The sequence below is a fragment of the Sander vitreus genome, chromosome 21, assembly GCF_031162955.1.
Source record: "Sander vitreus isolate 19-12246 chromosome 21, sanVit1, whole genome shotgun sequence".
NCBI lineage: Eukaryota > Metazoa > Chordata > Actinopteri > Perciformes > Percidae > Sander > Sander vitreus.
Window position 1 is genome coordinate 22,059,545 of NC_135875.1, and position 22,818 is coordinate 22,082,362.

Here is a 22,818-nt window from a genome sequence, read left to right on the forward strand (position 1 = left end):
TTTACTGGCCGATGGGACATGACGTCCAATCATAATTTAATTAATGACTGTGCCGATCACGAAACACTTAAGAGATTAGATCATTCACGTTGACAATACATTATAGAGCTATATACAACTGGTTTGTATAAAACTGAAACATGATAAATTAATTAAAATAAGGAGCATTCACGTTTGTGGTTTCTTATTTATTGATTGGCTGTAACAGATGTCAACTTTGAAAGGTGAACCAATGTGTAGTGCTAGTGTAGTGTGTTACTAGCATGACGTCATGACTAAGTATTTATAATCGGCCTCAACTCCTCCTCATGACACAAATCGTTTTCACTGGTCACCAACGACGAACTGTCAGCTACGGCGAATTGCCTCTTATCAACCGACGTCTTAAAGGTAAATATAATTACCTCTCCATGTAGATAATGTAACATAAAGGTAATTCGTTGTCAATGTAATATGTGTTTGGGGTTTGCGTTTCCGTTTACAGGCATTGTTTTGTTATGGGCTAACATGGCGACTTGCTAACGTTAGCTATAAATGGAACAATGGAATCTTACAGTTGACGTTTCTAGTTAAACGTCTCCAGCTCGTTCAAGTGAAACTAGACTTGGCTAGTAAACAAGTTAGATTAGCTAATTAACTATCGAGATGTGTATTTCATACAAAAATGACCATTAGCCAACGATAAGCTAATTATGTGTAAGCTAGCTAATGTTGTCTGAGCTCAATCGAGGCAATGTCGCCTCTGGTGAAATGAGAAACTAAGAAAATGGCGAAATCGAAAAGCAAATGCTCACTGGCGGGGCTGGTAACGTTACAGGAACCAAGTGTTTTGACACAAATGGCGCTGGTTACCATGGCGAGTTTGTAGTCGTTGTAAATGCTCATGGCGCCTACGTTATTTAGTTAACTTAACTTTGCTGCTCTGATCTGTATTTAGCGCGAATTCTGTTTGTTTTTTTATTTTAGGCCTTGCTGGTAGTCGAATGTAGCGTTTATGGAGCGTACCTGCGTAAACCAGACGCCTCTCAGTGTTTGCAACCGGGGGGGAGGGGAGCTTGTATGCTAGGCAGGGCTAGCATCTTATCTTGGCAAATAACTGATCCGTATGGATTGGTGCTGCTACGTTAAGTAACGTTACTACCGTTAACTTTCAAGTAGTCTGAGTTCAATACGACTCGTTATTTATTGCTTTTTAGCAAATACGAGATGGCCCGTACCAAGCAGACAGCCCGTAAATCCACTGGAGGAAAGGCGCCAAGGAAGCAGCTCGCTACCAAGGCAGCCAGGAAGAGCGCACCGTCCACGGGAGGAGTAAAAAAGCCCCATCGTTACAGGTGTAGTACTTATTCCTAAACTCGTAAATCTGTAGCATACATTTTTCTAATGGTGTCCTATGTCTAACGTTGGCCACACATTTAGTAACGCTAAAATCCGCTTTGTTTTAGACCTGGAACTGTGGCACTGAGGGAGATCCGTCGTTACCAGAAGTCCACAGAGCTGCTCATCCGCAAGCTGCCCTTCCAGCGTCTGGTGAGAGAAATTGCACAGGATTTCAAGACCGATCTGCGCTTCCAGAGTGCTGCCATTGGCGCTCTTCAGGTAAATAACATGTACATAACATGTACAATCATCAAATGGTCAGATTATTGGTACTAGTGGCAAAATGAGCAGTAGTCGCTATGAACCTAATTCTGAATGTTCTGTTTTTCTTAACAGGAGGCCAGTGAGGCCTACCTGGTGGGTCTGTTTGAGGACACCAACCTGTGCGCAATCCATGCCAAACGTGTCACAATCATGCCCAAAGATATCCAGCTGGCTCGTAGGATAAGGGGAGAGAGGGCCTAAGCGGCTAATGGCAACATTGTCAAGACAAATGATCCTATTTATCGTACCATTTTTGTGGACATTTTATTTCTTGGGTATTACAAGTTTTCCTTGAATTTTGTATTTTAGATTGGGACAATTCATCATCCTTACACAAACCTGAGTACACTTAGAATAGCTGGAAATGTTGTACAGTAGGAGTGTATATACATATTCCATTATGCATCATCATTACATGTAGCATCATACCACCCTTCAAGTTCTTTATGGATATCAGGCTCCCTCTGGGGATGGATTTGTCTTTGAGAGGATTAAGCCTCTAAACTTCTACAGGGGTCCAGGGTCTCGTCACCCATCAACCACTCATCGCAAAATGCCAGCGTGTCTTGCTTAACCAGTCTCACTGCAGTGTCAGGGCATTGGCTGCTACAGTTGCTACTCTACACTGACTGGGAGCATGACAGACCTTCCTGTATTTTTCTGGACTGCTTTTTACATGGTTTTTCAACATCAAATCTTGGCAGCTACATTTAATACTATTTATGAAAATGTTGTCCATGTCTTTCTATTAAAGGTCTTTATGATTCAAAAGACTTGTGTACTATAGTTGTGGTATTCAGTAATGCAGTGTACACAATCTGTAATGACTTTATTTACAACATTATACACAATAGTTGAACAACTGTTGGTGAGTTGTCATACAAACCACTCAGTATGCTTGAAACCAGTAGCTGTAAGAAGAACACATGGCCTTTTAAGGTCTCTAAAACTTTAAATGTAAATTATGAACTGCTTGTGTAGCATGTGCATAATTATTCCTCACCAATACGGCAGACAATTTCTTCACACTCGTTGATAGTGCTGGCTCTCAGGGCCACACAGCAGAAGCCTGTTGACTGAGGGGTTTCTGGGAGGTCTCTGAACAAACAATCACATGCTTAAATGACATGGGCACAGCCAATGACCACATAATGGTGTGGGTATTGCATAACCACATCGCCTTTATGAAGGGATGGGGGGGGGGGACCCCTTGCAAAATCAACCTTTGTTGCACAAGGCTTGGTATGTAGTACTTACGCCACGCAGAATGCAAATATTGTGTAGTCCCCTTGGCCGAATCTCCCTACACATGAAATCTCTGGATAGTGATGCTCAAACAGCTCCTGATAAAACAAGTTTCAAGAGAATTTAACTGCAGCTGGAGAAATCTGAACATTGTCAAACAATAGCTAAGAGGGACACGTACGACTAACGTGTCTACTTACCAATTTACTGTTTCTTTCTGTGCATGTCAAATGCGTTTCCTTCATATCCAATAGCACTTCCTGTGGGACAAATTACACTGTAAGTCCATGTTGATATTGACAAGTGTTTCACGGGTCAGGGGAGCAGTTCCATTACCTTGCTAGGTAGGTTTTTCTGCAACACTTGTGTAATGGCGTGCTGCAGCACCTCCTTTCCCCCAAACTAAGAAAGAATGAGACCACACCAGTTACAGGAGAAACTAGCACAGGTATACACAAAGATTGAACATAAATTATAAAGCAATAGTGATTATTTACCATTATGTTTGCCTTCCCCAAGAACTGCACAATGTACACAATCCTGTTGAGGAGAGGTGGGTCAGTGTCTTAGTTTTTTTTTCTCTTTTCGACTGCTAAACGACAATGGTCACAACTGAAGCCACATGTGCAAAACTCTAACTGCAGTCTGCATTACCAACAGTCACCTGAGCTAAACAGTTCACATCACCTGCAAAACTCATTCCAAGCAACACAACTCTTCACACGTCTCTAAACAGGCTCAGGGCAGCCAAACACTCCGAACACACAGAGTAAAATCAATAGCATCAAACACCAATACAGACATTTTTACAGTTTGAATAATTTAAGTGACTTAATCAATAGCTTCTTTAAAGAAAAGAGTGAAATTCTTTCACATCAACATTTTTATTTTTATAACATACCAGTTTTTTTAGGAAACAAAGGAGTTTGCTTCAATAGATATTTTATTTTGCCTGTAGTAGTTTATGTAATGACTTGCTTTGGAAAAAACGTTAAAAACTAAAAGGTACGTAATAACAAAGAACATTGGATGTCCTGGCTTGCCTCTCTAAATACAAATGAATGTGGTGTTTCCATTGCTTCCACCTCCATTACTTTATGAAAAACAGTAAGTGCATAGTTTTATAATAGTAAAGGAAGTGTTTTTTCACGTTTTCACAACTGTATATGTAACCTCAGACATCTTACCTGGACATATTGGTATCTTTGCTCTTTTACCTGTTCACTGTTTTTTTTTCAAATGGCACAATGTATAACTGTTTCATTCGTATTTGGTGTTTCTTTATTTCCAAAAAATGGCATTATGAGCTTTCCCTATACACTGTATATACAGTATGTGTTCACTAACAAGTCTAAAACAAGAAGCCATTGCAATCAGCAGTGTTTGAAATGCACCAGGCTGAAACCCGTACTGTTTTCAATGCATGGTTAACAGTTTTGACAGTAGTGTGTTAGCATTTGAACAAAGTGCTGTGAATCCACAGTATTGTGCAGGTTGTGGTTAAAGCCATGAGATATGTCTGTAGAGTTTTGAAAACTGTGTTCAAGCAATGAAAAACGAACAAGAGTTTGGTCACATGAACTGCAGACTGTAGTTAGAGTTTTGCACATTTCATACACATATGAAAAAAAAACTCTGTAATGTCAAGAGTACACTTGGCAAAACGGGCTGCTCCCATGTTAACAGGTCAGAGCGTGCACACTGCCTGCGTGACACGCACGTCTCGGGCGTGACTCGAGCCGCGCCGAAAACGCATACATGCTAGAAATAGGACCGACGCCTATTTTTCACGCGACACGCAAGCGCGTTGGTATTGTTTCCAGGCAAAATAGAATAGGAAAAGATGTTTATATGTCATTTTGACACAAATACATTTAATAAATGACATATTTGATCTTTGAAAGTCTTTAGGTTTTGACATACATGCAGATATACAGTCAGGTCCATAAATATTGGGACATCGACACAATTCTAATCTTTTTGGCTCTATACACCACCACAATGGAGTTGAAATGAAACGAACAAGATGTGCTTTAACTGCAGACTTTCAGCTTTAATTTGAGGGTATTTACATCCAAATCAGGTGAACGGTTACAGAATTACAACAGTTTGTATATGTGCCTCCCACTTTTTAAGGGACCAAAAGTAATGGGACAGATTAACAATCATAAATCAAACTTTCGTTTTTAATACTTGGATGCAAATCCTTTGCATTCAATTACAGCCTGAAGTCTGGAACGCATAGACATCACCAGACGCTGGGTTTCATCCCTGGTGATGCTCTGCCAGGCCTCTACTGCAACTGTCTTCAGTTCCTGCTTGTTCTTGGGGCATTTTCCCTTCAGTTTTGTCTTCAGCAAGTGAAATGCATGCTCAATCGGATTCAGGTCAGGTGATTGACTTGGCCATTGCATAACATTCCACTTCTTTCCCTTAAAAAAAACTCTTTGGTTGCTTTCGCAGTATGCTTCGGGACATTGTCCATCTGCACTGTGAAGCGCCATCCAATGAGTTCTGAAGCATTTGGCTGAATATGAGCAGATAATATTGCCCAAACACTTCAGAATTCATCCTGCTGCTTTTGTCAGCAGTCACATCATCAATAAATACAAGAGAACCAGTTCCATTGGCAGCCATACGTGCCCACGCCATGACACTACCACCACCATACTTCACTGATGAGGTGGTATGCTTTGGATCATGAGCAGTTCCTTTCCTTCTCCATACTCTTCTCTTCCCATCACTCTGGTACAAGTTGATCTTTGTCTCATCTGTCCATAGGATGTTGTTCCAGAAATGTGAAGGCTTTTTTAGATGTTCTTTGGCAAACTCTAATCTGGCCTTCCTGTTTTTGAGGCTCACCAATGGTTTACATCTTGTAGTGAACCCTCTGTATTCACTCTGGTGAAGTCTTCTCTTGATTGTTGACTTTGACACACATTGACTTTTGAACATTTAAGAATGTTCCAAACAGTTGATTTGGCCACACCTAATGTTTTTGCTATCTCTCTGATGGGTTTGTTTAGATTTTTCAGCCTAATGATGGCTTGCTTCACTGATAGTGACAGCTCTTTGGATCTCATATTGAGAGTTGACAGCAACAGATTCCAAATGCAAATAGCACACTTGAAATGAACTCTGGACCTTTTATCTGCTCCTTGTAAATGGGATAATGAGGGAATAACACACACCTGGCCATGGAACAGCTGAGCAGCCAATTGTCCCATTACTTTTGGTCCCTTAAAAAGTGGGAGGCACATATACAAACTGTTGTAATTCCTAAACCGTTCACCTGGTTTGGATGTAAATACCCTCAAATTAAAGCTGAAAGTCTGCAGTTAAAGCACATCTTGTTCGTTTCATTTCAACTCCATTGTGGTGGTGTATAGAGCCAAAAAGATTAGAATTGTGTCGATGTCCCAATATTTATGGACCTGACTGTAAATGTAATTTAAAATAAATAATATAATTATCGATTTTCAAATATTGCACCTGTCAATACAGAACGAAATATTCTGTAGCCTATTTTGCCGTCAATACTGCCGACGTTGTCTTTGCTGTAATCAAATCAGTGTATATTTACATTGGCTAGCAGCAGCAGCAGCGCCACGTCAGACACGTGTCTGGTGTGCAAAGACATAGAAAACGCCACGCTCACGCCACGCAGGCAGTGTGCAGGAGCCCTTACCCCACTATATCGTTACATAGCAAATAGTTGTTTACTGCTATGTTCTGAATATCCAGTACAGCCCCTTTTAAATAACCCTTACATTTGGTAACCAACTTGCCTTCCCTCCTTGAGACACTGTGACGGAGAGTTTCTCTGGTCCTTGGTAGCTGACTGCTGGGAGGGAGCGGGACCAAGCTGCAGGGTGGGGTCCTCCATCCTCAGGGCCTGCAGGAGTTTAATAAGGGGCAGATACACTGTCCCATCCTGAGCCCTCCACCGCAGAACACCAATGGATAGAGGGCAGCCCTTTAGGCGAGACAGAACCACACCTGCCTGGGAAAACAGAGAAAACAACAACTTCTAAGGCGTGTCCAGTAGTAAAAGTAAACACTATTTTGAGAGTGGCAGGATTTTTTTAATTTATGCAAACGATTATAGGATTTGTCAAGGGTGTGGCTGCCCATGGTCTCATGGGTTTAATCAATATATCAATCTTAATTGGTACTCTGTGCATAGAACCTACTGTACTAACAGGGCTGCAGTGAAACCTTACACAACGTCATAGCCCTAACAGAGCTGTGAGGCTGTTGGTTTGGGGTTGCTCTTATATATTTTTAAATGCTATATTTTTCAGAAAACATCAAAACAGGCGATTCACTTCTTCTGATGCCAATGTTATTCTTTAGCATTTAACTGTATTGCATCTGGTCAAATTCAAAAATCACTTCCTCACTGTTCTAATTTTTGCACCTGTTTAGAATGAGGTTTCGACTGGTCACATCTTCAAGTGGGATCATGTTTATAATGTTAACAAGAATCCTTCACACCCACACAGGCGTTTTCAGTTTTTCTGACTGCTCAGGTTTGGAGCAGCTGTGCTGGGAATTGTGTAATGCTACCAAACTACATGAATTAATAAAAATGATGAAGTGTAAGAAGGTGTCTATCAAGCAGTAAGTAGTGCTACACACCAACACAGTTCTGAGAAGAGTTCTGATGCAGGCAACGTAAGTGAAAACACCTGTGTGGGCCTTTTTCACAGAAAACATTTTGGCACGTTAGAACAGGGAAACATGAACATAATACAATTAATGATGTCGGAATTCCATTTGCTGGTATTGTTGATGCTGGCTCACTGTTAAACTGCCATGGCTTACAGCAACACTGTAATAGAACAGTGCCATTATTTATGTTATTAGTAACACCTGTGGTTTTCCTACTAGGGCAAATGTATGTATATGTCTGCTGGGAAAAAGGTACATTGTAACGTTCCATTCACATAACATTAAAGGTGCCCTTTTACCGAACGAGGTCTGGTCTCAGAAGCCACAGTGCCGAGGTGCAACAACATTGTCACTTTTTCAGGAAAAAAACAGACACCATCCGCTCCCTCCTATCTAGCTGGAATGCTCTCCCTGACCACTTGAGGACACCACAGACTGTGGATGCTTTTAAACGTGGCCTTAAGACCTACCTTTTCAGCAGAGCTTTTTGTTATGTGGGCAGCTATTCTCTCCCCATTCTGTGTCCCTTTCCTCCCTTGTTTTGTCCCCACTTTGTCGGTGGTGTCTGTATGTGTGTGTGTGTGCGCCACATCGTTGCACCTACCAGTGCGGTAACTAGGCTCCCAAGTTGCAGTTAGCTAACTCGTTTGTTTTGTCTTCTTGTTAATATCTCTTGCTCCTGCTAACGTGCTTTATTTTTGCTCATACCCACACCACTCGACCTGCTGCCGTGTCTCCAGCTCTTTCACCTCCAGTTTTCCACCACCTCTTTTGGATTCCTGCAAAAGAAACGTCTGGATATTCCACTGCCTGCCCGCCTCAGTCCCTCTCCAGTCCGGAGCCGACCTACTTAGTATTTTCATTTTACTTGATGAACTGAACTTTCATTAAAATCACTTTTTGTTTATCTACACTCTGAGTCCGTGGATGTTTTCTCTGTGTGCTGGGTTTGAACCATAGCCTAACACTTTTGGATGATTTCTTACCCCTTTCCTTGTCCTTTTGTTGTTTCTTTTAGTTTTAATTCTCCTTAGCATTTCTATGTTGCACTTTGAGATTTGCTTAAATATAAAGTGCGTTAGAAATAAAATGTATTATTAGTATTCTAATCAGGGCACCTTTGAGAAGCCCGCAATGTAAAACTCAGTTCACTGCATGCAGTTTCTTGTGTGTTCTTCGAGGGCTCTAATGAAGAATTCCCAGATATCTGTACTTTTCTAAAAGAAACCCAGTAGGGCAAATGTAAAGGCTTTTATTTATACCAGCTAAGCTGATGCAGATGTGATTTCTATGACTTTAATATACAATACTGAATACTGCGTGTTTGAGGATACCTGTCCATTCTTGGAATTCCTCAGCGAGGTTCCGTTGATCTCATCAATGATGTCACCAGGAGAGAGAAACTCGTCGACGTGAGCCTGACTACCAGGCATCAAGTCGAGGACGAAGACGCGCCCACTCAGATACCTGAGAGACAGAGGGAGAGGATGCAGCAGGTTGCACATATATATTTATGAGATTCATATACTTAATGGAAAGACTTTGTAGAGTGGAAGACACAAACCTCAACACCATCCCTACCTCCCGACAGGGCACTACCTCATATCTCTCACACACCTAGGAACATGTACAAACAATTAACACATCTCTCACATTCTGCTGAGTCCAAATCCCATGTTTTACTGCAATGTGTCTGCTTGTGAGAATTTCCAGGCATCTTAAAGTTCCCATGGCCACTAAAACCATAATTCTATTGTTGCGATGCTGTTAGTTCTGAAAAGAAAATCTTTTTTTTTTTTTTTTTTTTTTTACCGGTAGGAGCCAGCTTTCATCCAGAAAACTGCAATTCTGTGTGAAGAGACCAGAGTTGGTTATTAGTATAAAATCGTTTTAATTCATAGTGATTTGAAAGAATAGAAGCTTTTACCAAATGATAGTTTGCATTACAGTAGTCACGTTATGTTTAGGAATAGAATCCTGTTTGGCTTGAAAAGTTTGAAAATGTTTACACAGCACATTTGCAGATTTTAATGGCATAAATAAAGGAGTTGAACAGACCTCCATGTCCAGTTTGAACTCCATGTGAGAGAGGACCAGCAGCAGTGACATGAAAGGCTCTGGAAAAGAGAGAACAGTGTTACTGATGTTGTACACTGAATGCCAGTGGTGACAAGAATTTCCTCGGCTTTGCTCAGCATTTGGTGTAAACAATCAGATTAAGTAAAAAGCCTCACCCACGAATTCCTCATTCCTGAGGATTGACATTGCTGGACTGTACCACTGGAGGGGAAAGGAAAAAGTATGAACCAAAGCTGTTTTAGTCTATTAGTGAGACCAGCAATGGGCATATTTGGTGGATACTTTGCCCAGAGCATCTAACAAGTACCAGGAAAAGCCTAAATATTCTGTATCATACAAATGTATTTGGTCCATGTATCTGACCTCCAGGACTCTGGGTGTGTGCAGCAGGTGTGTGATGAACTGTGGCAGAGCCTTACGGCTGAGGGCCAGTCTGAGCAGGTAGCGGCCTCGGCCCTGAGCTGAGAGCAGCTTCCTGCAAACTCTGGTCTGCTCCACTATTAAGGACAGGGCAGACAGCCTACACACACACACACACACACACACACACACACACACACACACACACACACACAGACAACAGGTATTAACAAATCAAATAGTGCTATTTTTAATAGAAATGAAAAATTGCAGTGTACAGTTATAACATTGTTAAAAATCATTTAATCTAGGCAGGATGTTGGTACCTGCCACAGGCATCGTGATGGGTAAGCTGTTCAAAACACTGCCAGTAGTCCCTGTGTACCAGACTGAGAACTGGCTCTGGAGGGAGAGCAAACACACCCTTAGTTCATCTATTTTACATGTAGTGCTTCAGATTATTTATTATTAAGATATTAGATATACATCATATTAAAGCATAAACTGTCTGAAATCCCAAAATATGTAGGCCTATGTCAGGTATACAAGCACATAGCAATTAGTTCCCAGCATGTAGGTAAAGAACATTAACATTGCACAAATGTGGCATTTTTTAGGGGAAGCACGAGGGATACTTACGTTGGAGCCCCTTCCTGAGGACCAGCTCAAGAAGCTGACAGCAGGAGGCGAGGTGAGGGTTGGTGTCTGACACCATGTCTCCATTTGACTGCAGGTTAAGGACACACACTGGGAGGGAAAAAACACGCAACTGACAGTGGATCGGTCAAAAATACATACATCGCCATTTCACACATTAACACTATTGCAAAAGAGGGAGTGTATTATGCGCTTTGTCTTCAATAGAAGTAAAATTCAAAACGATAAAGACAGTCGTTTGTTTTGGCGAGCCATAATCTAGTAATAAACCGCGCAACTACTAAGCAATCGGCTCCCTCTGAAACAAAAATGAATCCAGCAATTATTCCAATAACAGCATGTTGCATTATGCATTTATAATGGTTTCTTACATTTGAGAGTGCCGAGTAGAGGGTCTTTTGGTGCCATGTTGGAGGTCCAGCTGTGATAAGACGCTGTCTTTGACAACAGACACACAACGCCTCCTGTCATTTAAGCACAGCGACAAGCGCTGTAATTACACTTCCGTGTAGCCTACCTAACATACCGAAACACCTTCCCATTCCACAATAACTGTTGCCACAAACAGAGAGGGTGGACAGTAGATGGATTAAACACGATACGTCATTTGGTTTATCATTAAAATAAGCGTATAAAATAAAATGATCAAACTCCTATCTTGCAAGTTATAGGGGCTTATAGACGCTCTCTGTGCCTCGAAATAAAATGCATTAAGATATGAAGGATTTATTGTAGTGACATCTGCTGTTCTGCTTTCAAACCTAAAAACGGTCGCTCTGCCTTCAAAGACTCAGTAGGCTATATACTGGAACCTTATTTCCAAATTAGCGCGGTTTAAAGGCTATAGGCCTACTTTATTTTAGATTAAAAAGTAGCTAACACATAGCTATATGCTCTGCTGCAGAGGCTTATTGAATGTTTAAAATAACCCAAGGGTTGTAGTATAGTCTAGCAAGTTTTTTTTTTTCTCTAAAAGGTAACGTTAGGCCTATTTAAAAAATTAGGTAAGGTTAGGCCTTGGTAAAACACCACTTTAACGTTACATCTTTACAGCTAATGTAAATATGATAATACATTGCCACTTAGGTATAATAGTAAATTCATTCAGTTTTAGTTAGCCCACTTATCTTTTTTGTAGATAACGTTAGGCTAAGCTAATATTTCTGAAAGCAGAACCGCCATAAGCACGAGACAACGTTAGCATGATATATTGATACTGGCTAGCGGCGTTTTAAACCGTCTGCTGTGGGCGTGCAACGGCGTTTAGTCAATAAACCAAAAGAATTATACAAGACAGTAGCTACCTGGTAAAAGATAGTATCAGTTTAAGTGGAGCTACGGCGACCTCTCACGATTGTTTTTAAAACTACAGCTCAGTGAAGGCGGTGGCAGATAACAGGAGTAGGTGGATAAGATTGGTAAGAGCCAAGAGGGCGCTGTGTGTCTCTCTCTCTCTCCTGCAGCAGTTCGAGTGTGGATGAAGCAGTAGTGCATCTCTTTAGGGTGTCGGAGCTCTAGCTAAATCAGTCCGAGTTTAGCGAAAACATCACAGAGGAGCTGCGCAAAGTTATCTGCGGAAAGGAGAATTCTCCCTTAACAAGGTGAGACGTTGACCTTTTTTGTTGTTTTTTTTTACAAAAACATCAATTTCCGTAGAGGAAAGCGGTTAAACTGCACCGCTGCTTAAGGCGTTATTAAACAAAAATAGTTTGTCTGCCTGTTAGTGATTGTTGTTCATTTTTGGAAACCGTTTATGTGTTCACCTTCCCTGTTACGTGTCAGTTGTTGTGCGCTGTGTATCATAGTAGGCTATATGCGTGTTGTGATGTTGCTGACTTGCAGAGGTTGGTCTTTCAGTCCTAATATAGAAAGTCACTACCTGGGTTTGTAGCCTACAGCACCGAGGTAATCCTGGATTCTCTCTAATCTTCCAGCTCCTCTGCCACCTACACGCTCTCCCAATGCCAAAAATAAACCAAGTCGTGTTATGATACACTATTAGGCACATCCCCTTCCTTTATTTACTCAGAAATGTATTTCAAATTGAGCAATATCTAGCCTACTTAATTAGTTAAGATGTTCAGTGCATGTTTCTTCCTTCCCAGCACGTGCCATGGCCATTTCAAGTCATTGTACTTAGTGATTATTTTTCTTTGAGGTGTGTGTGTGTGTGTGTGTGTGTGTGTGTGTGTGTGTGTGTGTGTGTGTGCGTGCGTGCGTGCGTGCGTGCGTGTGTGTAAAATTATTGATAGAGACATACAAATTATATAGATTGCATTGACGTGATATTTTCCTGTAATATACTGCCTGCAGAATTCCACTTGTTAAGCCCATGTAGGGGTTTTAGGCAATTCTTCTTCACATTTATCTTGCAAACTATATGTCGTACCCTTTTACATTTTTAATATACAGTTTAAATAAAGAATAAAATAATCCACAAAAAATATCCACCAAATTCAGAAAAAGCATTCATCTTTCATCAATCCTCAGTAATAATATTTGTCACTAAAAGGTAAACTTTCAGTTATCACAGTTTGTCCCTTAGTTGGATGTCTTCTCTTTGTCAAAGTACTCTCAAAACCATATATTCTCTTAAGTCCTTGGGAAGTCAGTAGCAGCATCCTTTGGCTCGGCTGCCACCCCTACATCACAGAAAGAACAGCAAATCCCCCTCAGCGCATCAAACTGGCGTACAGAGGCGGACTGCTGAATCAACAGCAAACTGGTCCAGCGCTCCCCCCGCACCTTCCGCAGTGTTTTTAAAAGTGCTCTGTGCTGCTGTCTCAGATCTCCTTGGGAATAAATTTCCAATTTCAAGGCCGTGATCAAGATGCATCGACCCACACGCGTCAGGAAATCCTGTTACTGTGCAATATTTTTTTGCCTGTTTCTACATTGTGCCGCTCTCTGCCTCTCACTTTGTGGTGTTGTGTGTGTGTGTGTTGAGTGGGTGGGCTGTCTCTTTTCACTCTTCTACCAATGCGTGGGTCCTCTTTTCCCTCCTCCTTCTCACTTAATGATAGCTCAGAGTGCCTAATAATGAGCTCTCTGTGGACGTCCAGTGCAGAGCAGTGATATAAGTTCTGCAGTGCTTCTCTCTCTCTCTCTTTCTCTCTCTGCACGCATACATACCTTTTGCCACCTCTCATAAATTACAGATTTCTGCTCTCTCATCGATTTGTGTGGGCGACGCGAGCCCAGTCAGCTGCACTTCAGCTCTAGCTCCTGACAGAGTGTGTGCCAGTACTAAAGCTTTTTATTATTGTATCACAGGGCATCTGCCTTGCTCTCCAGCCAGCAACATGATGAAGGACTGTCTGCAGTTTCTTATCGAGCCGGCCAAAAAGCTCAAGATCCGACTCAAGGTACGGTTATAAAACTCTGTTCTCCTCTGATAGCAAAACAGTTTTTTTTTTTGCCATGAAGTGCTTAATTTGTATACCTTGCTCCAAAATGTTTCTTTTGCTCCAGGAGTCTCGTAAGCGAGTGAAACTTGAGAAGAAGGAGCCACTGTTGGAGAGTCAGTTATTTATCATGGAATTGGCCCGAGAGCTGAACAAAATTTGCCAGGTAAGCTTTTCTCCTCTATAGTTTCTTTCTGTCACATACAAACATCGACAGACTATCTCATCTGTATTATGTACTGTATATCTTTACAATAGAGGTCAAACATCCTCGGCCACATCTGGACCAGTGAGGACATCTGGCCGGCCAGTGTGTGTCGTGATTTCATTGTGGAATGGGCTGCTGTGCTGGAGAAGAGAGTACAGGTACATACGGTCTACAGATGGTGCTGTTTTTGTCATCAATAACTAGATCAACTACATGCTTTCTGGATGTTCTGCTTTGGTGAAATGTGGGGCTCCGGTCAGTGGTGTAGTCTACGTGATACGCAGCTGTACGCAGTAAGGCAGATTCTGGCCAATATATATTCTGTATACAGTACAGTATACCCACTGCAATACATTAGACTACACCACTGGCTCCATTCCACAACCCAAAGATATTCAGTTTAACATATATAAAACGGAGAAAAGCAGGAAATCTTTATATTTGAGAGGCTGAAAAACTGTGTTTTTGTGCCATTTTGGCACCAAAAAAAACTTGAATCGATTCTAAAAACAATAGTTTGTGTCAATCTTCTAATCGTCACAGCTCTACTTTAATGTTTGCGTTTCTTGTTCAGCCGAGGGTCATCCTGTCTGAATACCAGCAGGAGAAACCAGAGAAGAAAGACTGGAAGGGACACCTCCTCTGCATGCTGGAAGCAGGGGGGGAGTGTGACATGGGGCCCTACAAAAGAGTCATCATGGACTGGACACGGGAGATAAAAAGCAGACCTCAGGTGAGGATGATGTGTTTCTTCCAGCACCTATTTCAATCAGGAGAGACAAGTGAATGAAGTATAGATGAATGTTTATTATAGCAGATGATATGTGAGTGAGAATGTAAGATATGTAAGTATTGGCAGAACTCTACAGGGAGATGTGTAATTGAGGGGTGTCTGCTCTGAGACTGAGGCTAGGTGTGACTCTGAGCTATTGGATAGATGAGATCAGCTGATGTGACCGGCTAATGAGAACAGCTGATAGGATAATTGACAGCGACAGGCAGGACAGCAAGGAATAGCGAGTGAGCACGTGTGAGGGGATTGAATACAAATGCATGAGAAATAAAACTACATGCCTAAGCCTACAAAAGTATAATCTTCCTGACTGACAGAACACGTGGCTGGTTGGTGATTAAAGTCTGACCCACTTGCCTCCTTGCATCTGATAAACATGATTAAACTAAACCCTGCCTGTGACAATCATCACCATCATACTCAGGGCGCTTTCACACCTATGATTTCGGTAGACTCGGTGCGAATCGACGGTGAAGTTGCAACATTGTCGCATTTCTCATTTGGTTCAGTTTGCGTTCACTCTGCAATTTGTCAAAAGCACCAAACACTGTAAACAAATGTCACACGGTTGATAGCTGGTGAACCGAGATCCCCATTTTCAAACGGACCAGAGCTCGGTTGTTTGATCCGCACCAAAGTTCGAATGAGATTTTACACCACTCCAAAACAAACCAGACCACCCAATGAAACGCTCCAGGGTTCGGTTCAAACGGACCAAAGTGCGCAGGTCTGAAAGCAACCTCAGAGTGTGGTGGAGCTATGATCACAATTTAGAGTAAACACTTCAATAAGTAACACTGATCATGTTTTTTTTGTTTGTTTCTGACTCGTGTGTTTCCAGCCCACCGTCTGGCCAGGTGAGCCTGTGCTCATGATGCTAGACGACCTGGAGTTCCAGTGGAAGAGGGGTCGTCTCCCCAACCTGCTCCCAGCCATGGAGCTCGTCATGCTGGCTGTGATGAACACGGACATCCTTGTCAAGGTCTGGATGGCTGTCACAATATTTCCCTGCTTAGATTGTGTTGAATATTCATCTTGTTCCGCAAACAAAGAAGAAATTGGTTTATTTTCTACTTCTATTTTGTAGTTGAATTTATTACCAGTGATATAACTCTACACCTGGTAGAGCAGGTGCTCATGTATAGAGGTTTACTCCTCAATGCAGTGGCCGTGGGTTCGACTCCGCCTTGCAGCCCTTTGCTGCATGTCATTTCCCCCTCTCTCCCCTTTCATGTCTTCAGCTGTCTTATATAATTAAAGGCCTAAAATGCCCAAAAATAATAATAAAAAAAAAGAATAAGCAGTGTGCTAATTCAATTTATTTTCAAATTTAGGATTGTATCCTAACTTCCCTGCGCGGGGTCTTGACATGTCTAAAAAAAGTAAAAAATTTAAAATCAAATTTTTAGGCCTTACAAAGTCTGTGTTGTAGGTCCTAAATAATTTTAAACAGGTCTTAATTTCCCTACCTCTAATGCTCATTGAAATTTCCCCACAGCGCTTTACAATGTTCTTTTTTAATTCTGTGGTGTTGTAGTTCTTTCTGTCGCTAGTCCAATTATAGTTTGCTGTATTACGACTACAAATTAGACCAATATGCAACTTATATTGCAGCCAATCTAGACACCAGTCCTATAATGCAAAAGAGGAAATCAGTTTATTTTTATTATGTTGTATATAGGTCTTCAATTTCATTCATAATGGTCTTAAAAAGGTCTTAAAGGAGAATTATGGCCAATTTTTACGTTAATCTTGATCGCGTGTACTTACGATTGAAAAAACCCGACCCGAATCAGTGCAGGCAACACGGAGAAGCTGCAGCTACGTGTATGAGCTTCCAATGAGCTAAAACGGCAGTTATCGGGTCAAGTTTTAGAGTGCCTTTGTGCCTCTTAACAGACATAAAATGCAATTAAAATGTCCTGATCCTGCCGGTAGCTAGCTTGCCCTGCTAGCTGATAGCCGTTAGCTGCTAGCTGCCGTCCGGTGAGTGTATTCAGACAGGCTTCTGTGATAATCATCCCAATAACAATCCACGGAGCGGCGGTGGTGTGGCTATGCAGTGCTTAATTTGTAAAGTGGGAGGTCCCGGAGCGCAGAGGGAGGGGGTGGATCCGGCGACTCAAAACGGGGGTATGAGGTAATGGAACAAAAAAAAAAAATTACACTGCCTACGTAGCTTCTCTGACTAAAAAAACCTAAACAACGCTCTGTGTACATTAGAGTTTAGATTAGAGCCTGATATTTTCCGCCGCTATCCTCGTGCCGGGCCGGGCCCTTGATCAAGCATTTGTGTTTTTTTAATCATTACTTTATCAGCCTTATTCGGTGGGGAGAAAGCTATGCCTCTCCAGCTTCTCCTGTAGCTCTGGGTGTATGTCCTGCACTGACTTGAGTGTGAGGTAAACTGTGCTACATCGTGTCTCCCCCCTCTACAGCACTGTTCATGGCCAGTGCGTCAGCATGCAGACCGTGGCAAAGGACAGTATTAATTAGGTGATCGAGACAAGAAAGTCTCCTATATGGTTCCAGGGCTTTGATTATGTTGCTGCCTTGATTTGTTACCCACACTATTCGGCTGAGGGAGCTAGGGTCGAGTTTTTTTTACGTTTCTTCATTCGGATCCATTTGCGATCCATTCCAATAAACAAAACAGCGCAGTTTACATTACTTGTTGCATTACCGGTATTTATTAAGATAATTCTAAACAGATTTCTGTAGTTCTCGGAACAACTCGGAATTGTAGTTGAGAACGTCAGTTATAACGGCCCACGTATTAAAAAATTGTCGGGTTTAAATCGGGCTCGGGCTCATAATTACAGGTAATGTGTCGGGCCGGGCTCGGACACAACGTGCATGGGCTCGGGTAGGGTCGGGCTTGATTTTTTGGGCTCGATCTAAGCTCAAGGCAATGTTTATTTTTATTTCAGAACATGCACTGCATCGGCGCGAAATGTAAAAAAAATACACTGCAACAATTGTTTTCACAAGCAGCAATTATTCATCGGACTGTTAAATTAACCAAAAAAAACCACCGTGGTCCACATTCTTGATCGGCAGAAACGGTTTTTGCTTGTTTGGGATCCGACTGGCTAGCGTATTTGAAAAAGGCGATTCATTTTTCATGGTGACAAAAAAGGTTCCGGATCCAACGTCGGAGGTGCCGGAACATGTTCCGGCGTGTTCCGGCTCAAATTAAGCCCTGTGGCTATGTCCTCCAGAGGACAGGTCATGTCACGTTTTGAAGTTTATTCCCTCCCAAAAAAAACAGTAGTGCGGTAGTAGCTGCTAGCTGCTAGCTTCCCTCTGATGAGTGTGTACAGCCAGGCTTCTGTGATAATCATCCCAATAACAATCCACGGAGCGGCGGTGGTGTGGCTGTGTCCTCCAGTTACTGAAGGCTGGCTTTAGCTTGCGCTTGGAGCAGCAAGTTCATCTGCCTGTTGCCCCTCTGTCTGTCTCGTTCTTTCCAACTCTTGTGAGGCTAGTTCTTCGTCTGTATACTCGGGTTTGAATAAATAACGACGACCATCAAACTCAAAAGGCTCTTCCATGTGTTGTATATCTGCTATATTCTCCATAGTTACGTTACTCCAAGCTTCTTCCCTTGTAAACAACTCCGCTCTTCACTCTTCACACACTACGCTCCGATCTGCACACTACTGTTTACCTTTTCCTGCTACAACTGAATTCCCAGGAGACAGCGCGATGCTACAGCTAAGCTTCAGTAAAGCTATTACTGTGCAAGCCACAGACATCGTTTATCCCGTTTCCATGTAGTTACATAGTCATTGCTATGGCCATAACCACTACAGTGCTCAATTACCTATTTTTGAGGGGGAAATAAACTACAATTTTTCGCCGCCAAGGCATGATCTGTCCTCTGGAGGACATCCACAAGACCACCGGGCGCTCGGGGGATTTTTGTCGGCTGCGGGAGTTGAGGAATGCGGGGACGAAGGCTGCTTGCCTGGCTAAGGGAACTACCACACAGATCGACACAGCCAAGCCTCCTACTCGCCAACACCAGATCGATCACACACAAAATGGATGAGCTACAAATACACACGGAACTGCTGCGTGATGATTTTCACAAAAGCCTGGCTGAACACACTTATCACGGACGGCAGATAGCAGCTAACAGCTAGCAGCTAACAGGCCAAGCTACCCACCGGCAGGATCAAGACAGGGTAGGTGAATTTAAACAATGTCTGAGTTGAAAACGCATCTTGTTGTCACGTAAGGGCCCTGTTCATGTGGCACAGACATATTAATTGCATTTTGTGTCTGTTAAGAGGCACAAAGGCACTCTAAAACTTGCCCCGACAATTGCCGTTTTAGCTCAGGGGACGCTTGTACACGTAGCTGCAGCAACTCCAGTTTGCTAGGACTGATCCAGGTCGGGTTTTTTTCTATCGAAAGTACTCACATAGCTATAGCGATCAAGATTAATGTCAAAATTGGCCGGAATTCTCCTTTAAATTTGACTTAGTGAAATCTGCAGAAACCCTGATGTAAGTAGCATGATGCTGTCAATAGTGTGAAAAATAGCACTATTTGAATCATTGTTAATACCTGTTGTCTGTGTGTCTGTGTGTTTGTGTGTGTGTGTGTGTGTGTGTGTGTGTGTGTGTGTGTGTGTGTGTGTGTGTGTGTGTGTGTGTGTGTGTGTGTGTTTAGGAGGACGTGACTAAACAGTGGCTGGTGAGAAAGCAGAAGAGCCAGAATATTGGTGAGTACATCTGAAGTATCTATTGTCAACTTATTATCTATTATCTATTGTGAAACTTGATGAGTCACTTTAATCAGAACTAATCCGGATCGATATGTGATTAGACGATAGTGCGTGGAAGCAAGTTTAGAAAAGGAGCATGAGGAGGGTGATGACTGAGACTCCTGATTGTCTCCTTGTAGTCACAGTAATCTCTTCCTTCTTTCAGACACTGTGCGCTACATCCCCCACAGCGGTGAGTAGAAATCCTCACTATTGTTGGAAAGAATTACCGTGAAATAAAATCAGCATTTTAGTGGCTGTGCTGCTGGGTTATATGATCTATAATCTACCGTAAATCACAATAGATTGTCTTTTACCTTGATAATAATAAACATAATAATAACCTTTTTTGTTTAAAACACACCAATGCATTTTATTTCATTACTTGTGTTGGCTCACCCCTGAGGTTTGTTCTGATTCATTTGTTTCATTTATTATATTTATATTCATTTTTCTGGACTTAAACATACCATCAGTGCGGACCGGAGACCTTCTGTTTGCCGCTCCATTTCGCTCTACTTAAAGCAACTTGAGGGGTTAAAGGTTATATAATCTCGCTTTGCCAGACCATCCACGCGCTGTGGAGCGGAGGAGGGTCTGGCTAGTCCACACAGCATTCCGGCATGGGAGAAAAACGTGCTCTGGTTTATTGGCAATCACAATCGCCATGGGCGGCGGTAAGCTCCGCACGTCTGCTGTCGTGCGACAGAAAACTCGGATAGTCTAGCTAGCTGTCTGGATTTACCCTGCAGACATCTGAGGAGCAGTTAACCATAGTCCTCATTAATCCACCGGAGTTTAGAATGCCAACACAAAGAAAGCGGAAGGTGACGGACGTCGGCAAAAAGACATGCATCCGGCGGAATTTCCTGTGGCACCGGAGCAATCCCAGAAGTGGAGAAACAGATTTCTCTGGGTTTGACCATTATTGGAAACATTTGGGATAATTTAAGTACACAACTTACATTTGGGGTCGGTAGGAGACAAATGTAGGTCCAATATTCACTCTCCTATTAGCTCTGTTTTGGTCTCCACCAACTCCTGAGTGAAATTTCTGGCTCTTTAGCTGCTAAATGCTCCACTATGTTCACCAGCTAGCTGCTAATGTTGTCTGTGTGCTGTTTGGTGCTGAGCAGGTAGTGTAGTGGGTTTATCAACAGCCAGTTGATAATTCTCTGTGGCTCCATCACTACTCGTTACACATTACACACATTGTCATTTGATCCATTGATAATAGAAAACATATTGAATACAGCCGCTTTAAATATGTTCTCTTCTTTTCTTTACAGTGTGGAATTGGATTTGCGATGCTGCAGGTATGAAAATTCATTGGCAATCACATCATCCCTGTTCCTCATTATAATCTGCTATCAGATTTGTTATCGCTCCTTCCTGGTCTGTAACTCTGCAGAGGAAGTCACTCTGGACTCAGACTCAGCCAACCCAGACCTGCTCATCTCCAGTGATCATAAGCGCATGCGGTGCGGCCTGAAGCGCCGGGAAGTCCCGCGGTGCCAGCGGCGCTTCGACGGCTGGTGGTGTGCCGTGGGCCAGGAGGGCTACACCACCGGACGCCACTACTGGGAGGTGGAGGTTGGGGAGCGGGACTGGCGGCTAGGTGTGGCCAAGGCGTCCGGGGTGAGGCAGGGCTTCCGCCCGCTCACCACAGCTAGAGGCTACCTGACCCTCCGTCTGGAGAGGGGCACAGATCTGAAAGCCCTGACGGTGCCCGCCACCCCGCTGTCACAGAGCCTGGTGCCCAGGAAAGTAGGGGTGTACCTGGACTATGAGCAGGGCCAGCTGTCTTTCTACGATGTGGAGAAGCGCTCCCACCTGTACACCTACAACGAGAAGTTCACAGAGGAACTGTACCCCGTGTTTGGGACTGTGGAGTCGGTCAAAGACCTGGTGATAAGGCCTGCAGGTGTCAGACAGCCGTGCCTCTGCCCCGGGCCCTGCCTTTGGAATTGAACTGCTTAACACACATCAGTCACTCCTCAGTCCTGACCCTCAGCAGCCCACAGAGTCTGTGCTTTTATTCTGGTCCGTGATTTAGTGAATTTGAATTGTGTGCTAATTCTGGACTAAAAGTGTGACTCTTTCTGTGGGGTTCCTTTTTAAGGTCTCACACGGACAAGAACCGCCATCATTCTGCAGTACACTTTCTGTTACTCTGCATTTGACTATTTGTAGTGTAAGGATGAGTACTTTAAGGCTGTCAGGTCAAAACCTTAAAAGCAACACTAGAGAACTTTTCCCGCTTCGGTCCCCCTACAGGTTGGAAGCGGAATTGTCCCGTTATGTCTCATTCAAACTACAGATCCGCTACCCGATCTGGCAAACTTGCATAGTGCGGTTATAGCCGGTAGAGAGCCGCAAAGCGAATGCAGAAGTGCCGTTCACCCTGTTACGAGTTGATGAAACACTGAAACGATTTTGGAAAGATTATTTTAAGTTACAAAAAGTCCTCTAGTGTTGCTTTAAAACAAGCCTTTGATTGGGTTTAGTCCTCAACCCTCACAGACCCATGTGTTTGGTTTTTTTTTTCAAGTGAAAAAAGAATGCCAATGGTTTTAATGTCACAATGGAGATATGGAAGTGTATTTTCTGATTGCTTTTTTATTACTTATAATTGAACTGACTTGCGAACTGACTTGACGAACACAATAAAAGCATGAAGGCACTGTGAAAGGAGGTGCGACCAGCTACTTAGAGCCTCAGTGCAGTGAAACATTGGCAACACAAGGCTTGCTAACATGCACAGGCAGATAATGACAGACTGGGTTGACGCATGTGAAGAGTTAATTCTCAGTGTTTGCTTCTTTTGTCTCCTGCAAACATTTGTCAGGCTTGTTTTGGCAGCTGTGTTTGTGTTTATTGTTTATGCATGCAATATTAAGATGCCCCCCCCCCCCCGCCAAACATCAATAAATGAACTGCAAATGCTCCAACTCGTCTTCACTGGTCAAAGATACAGATC

At 42.7% G+C, this 22,818-nt stretch overlaps 3 protein-coding genes across 3 annotated transcripts; 2 read left to right on the forward strand and 1 right to left on the reverse strand.

The window, feature by feature from the left end:
- Nucleotides 1-279: 279 nt before the first annotated feature.
- LOC144536309 (histone H3.3A) lies at nucleotides 280-2,415 on the forward strand. The gene is made up of 4 exons (XM_078279376.1): nucleotides 280-390; nucleotides 1,197-1,334; nucleotides 1,446-1,599; nucleotides 1,717-2,415. The coding sequence occupies exons 2-4, from the start codon at nucleotides 1,207-1,209 to the stop codon at nucleotides 1,843-1,845; spliced, it is 411 nt and encodes a 136-aa protein (XP_078135502.1). The 5' UTR covers nucleotides 280-390; nucleotides 1,197-1,206; the 3' UTR covers nucleotides 1,846-2,415.
- On the reverse strand, nucleotides 1,923-11,917 carry LOC144536307 (uncharacterized). Its single transcript, XM_078279374.1, has 16 exons — nucleotides 11,031-11,917; nucleotides 10,642-10,749; nucleotides 10,329-10,404; nucleotides 10,006-10,162; nucleotides 9,798-9,843; nucleotides 9,622-9,680; nucleotides 9,376-9,411; nucleotides 9,128-9,180; nucleotides 8,898-9,030; nucleotides 6,678-6,892; nucleotides 3,387-3,429; nucleotides 3,226-3,291; nucleotides 3,090-3,149; nucleotides 2,902-2,987; nucleotides 2,648-2,742; nucleotides 1,923-2,555 (listed from the first exon to the last, which is right to left on the reverse strand). The coding sequence occupies exons 1-16, from the start codon at nucleotides 11,128-11,130 to the stop codon at nucleotides 2,521-2,523; spliced, it is 1,368 nt and encodes a 455-aa protein (XP_078135500.1). The 5' UTR covers nucleotides 11,131-11,917; the 3' UTR covers nucleotides 1,923-2,520.
- LOC144536308 (butyrophilin subfamily 1 member A1) lies at nucleotides 11,891-22,722 on the forward strand. Its single transcript, XM_078279375.1, has 10 exons — nucleotides 11,891-12,260; nucleotides 13,933-14,024; nucleotides 14,131-14,229; nucleotides 14,322-14,429; nucleotides 14,846-15,004; nucleotides 15,906-16,046; nucleotides 19,745-19,796; nucleotides 20,005-20,031; nucleotides 21,128-21,154; nucleotides 21,250-22,722. Exons 2-10 carry the CDS (start codon nucleotides 13,962-13,964, stop codon nucleotides 21,807-21,809), a joined length of 1,236 nt encoding a protein of 411 aa, XP_078135501.1. The 5' UTR covers nucleotides 11,891-12,260; nucleotides 13,933-13,961; the 3' UTR covers nucleotides 21,810-22,722.
- The last annotated feature ends 96 nt before the right edge of the window (nucleotides 22,723-22,818 follow it).

Excerpts from the sequence above, each read along its gene's own strand:
- LOC144536307 (XM_078279374.1), bottom strand. The coding sequence starts at position 11,130 with ATGACAGGAGGCGTTGTGTGTCTGTTGTCAAAGACAGCGTCTTATCAC. Across the intron at positions 10,163-10,328 it reads CATCACGATGCCTGTGGCAG|GCTGTCTGCCCTGTCCTTAA; the intron begins GTACCAACATCC and ends GTGTGTGTGTAG. Across the intron at positions 3,292-3,386 it reads TGGGGAAGGCAAACATAATG|TTTGGGGGAAAGGAGGTGCT; the intron begins GTAAATAATCAC and ends ATTCTTTCTTAG.
- LOC144536309 (XM_078279376.1), top strand. The coding sequence starts at position 1,207 with ATGGCCCGTACCAAGCAGACAGCCCGTAAATCCACTGGAGGAAAGGCG. Across the intron at positions 1,335-1,445 it reads AAAAAGCCCCATCGTTACAG|ACCTGGAACTGTGGCACTGA; the intron begins GTGTAGTACTTA and ends GCTTTGTTTTAG. Across the intron at positions 1,600-1,716 it reads CTGCCATTGGCGCTCTTCAG|GAGGCCAGTGAGGCCTACCT; the intron begins GTAAATAACATG and ends TTTTCTTAACAG.
- LOC144536308 (XM_078279375.1), top strand. The coding sequence starts at position 13,962 with ATGATGAAGGACTGTCTGCAGTTTCTTATCGAGCCGGCCAAAAAGCTC. Across the intron at positions 16,047-19,744 it reads ACACGGACATCCTTGTCAAG|GAGGACGTGACTAAACAGTG; the intron begins GTCTGGATGGCT and ends GTGTGTGTTTAG. Across the intron at positions 19,797-20,004 it reads GCAGAAGAGCCAGAATATTG|ACACTGTGCGCTACATCCCC; the intron begins GTGAGTACATCT and ends TCCTTCTTTCAG.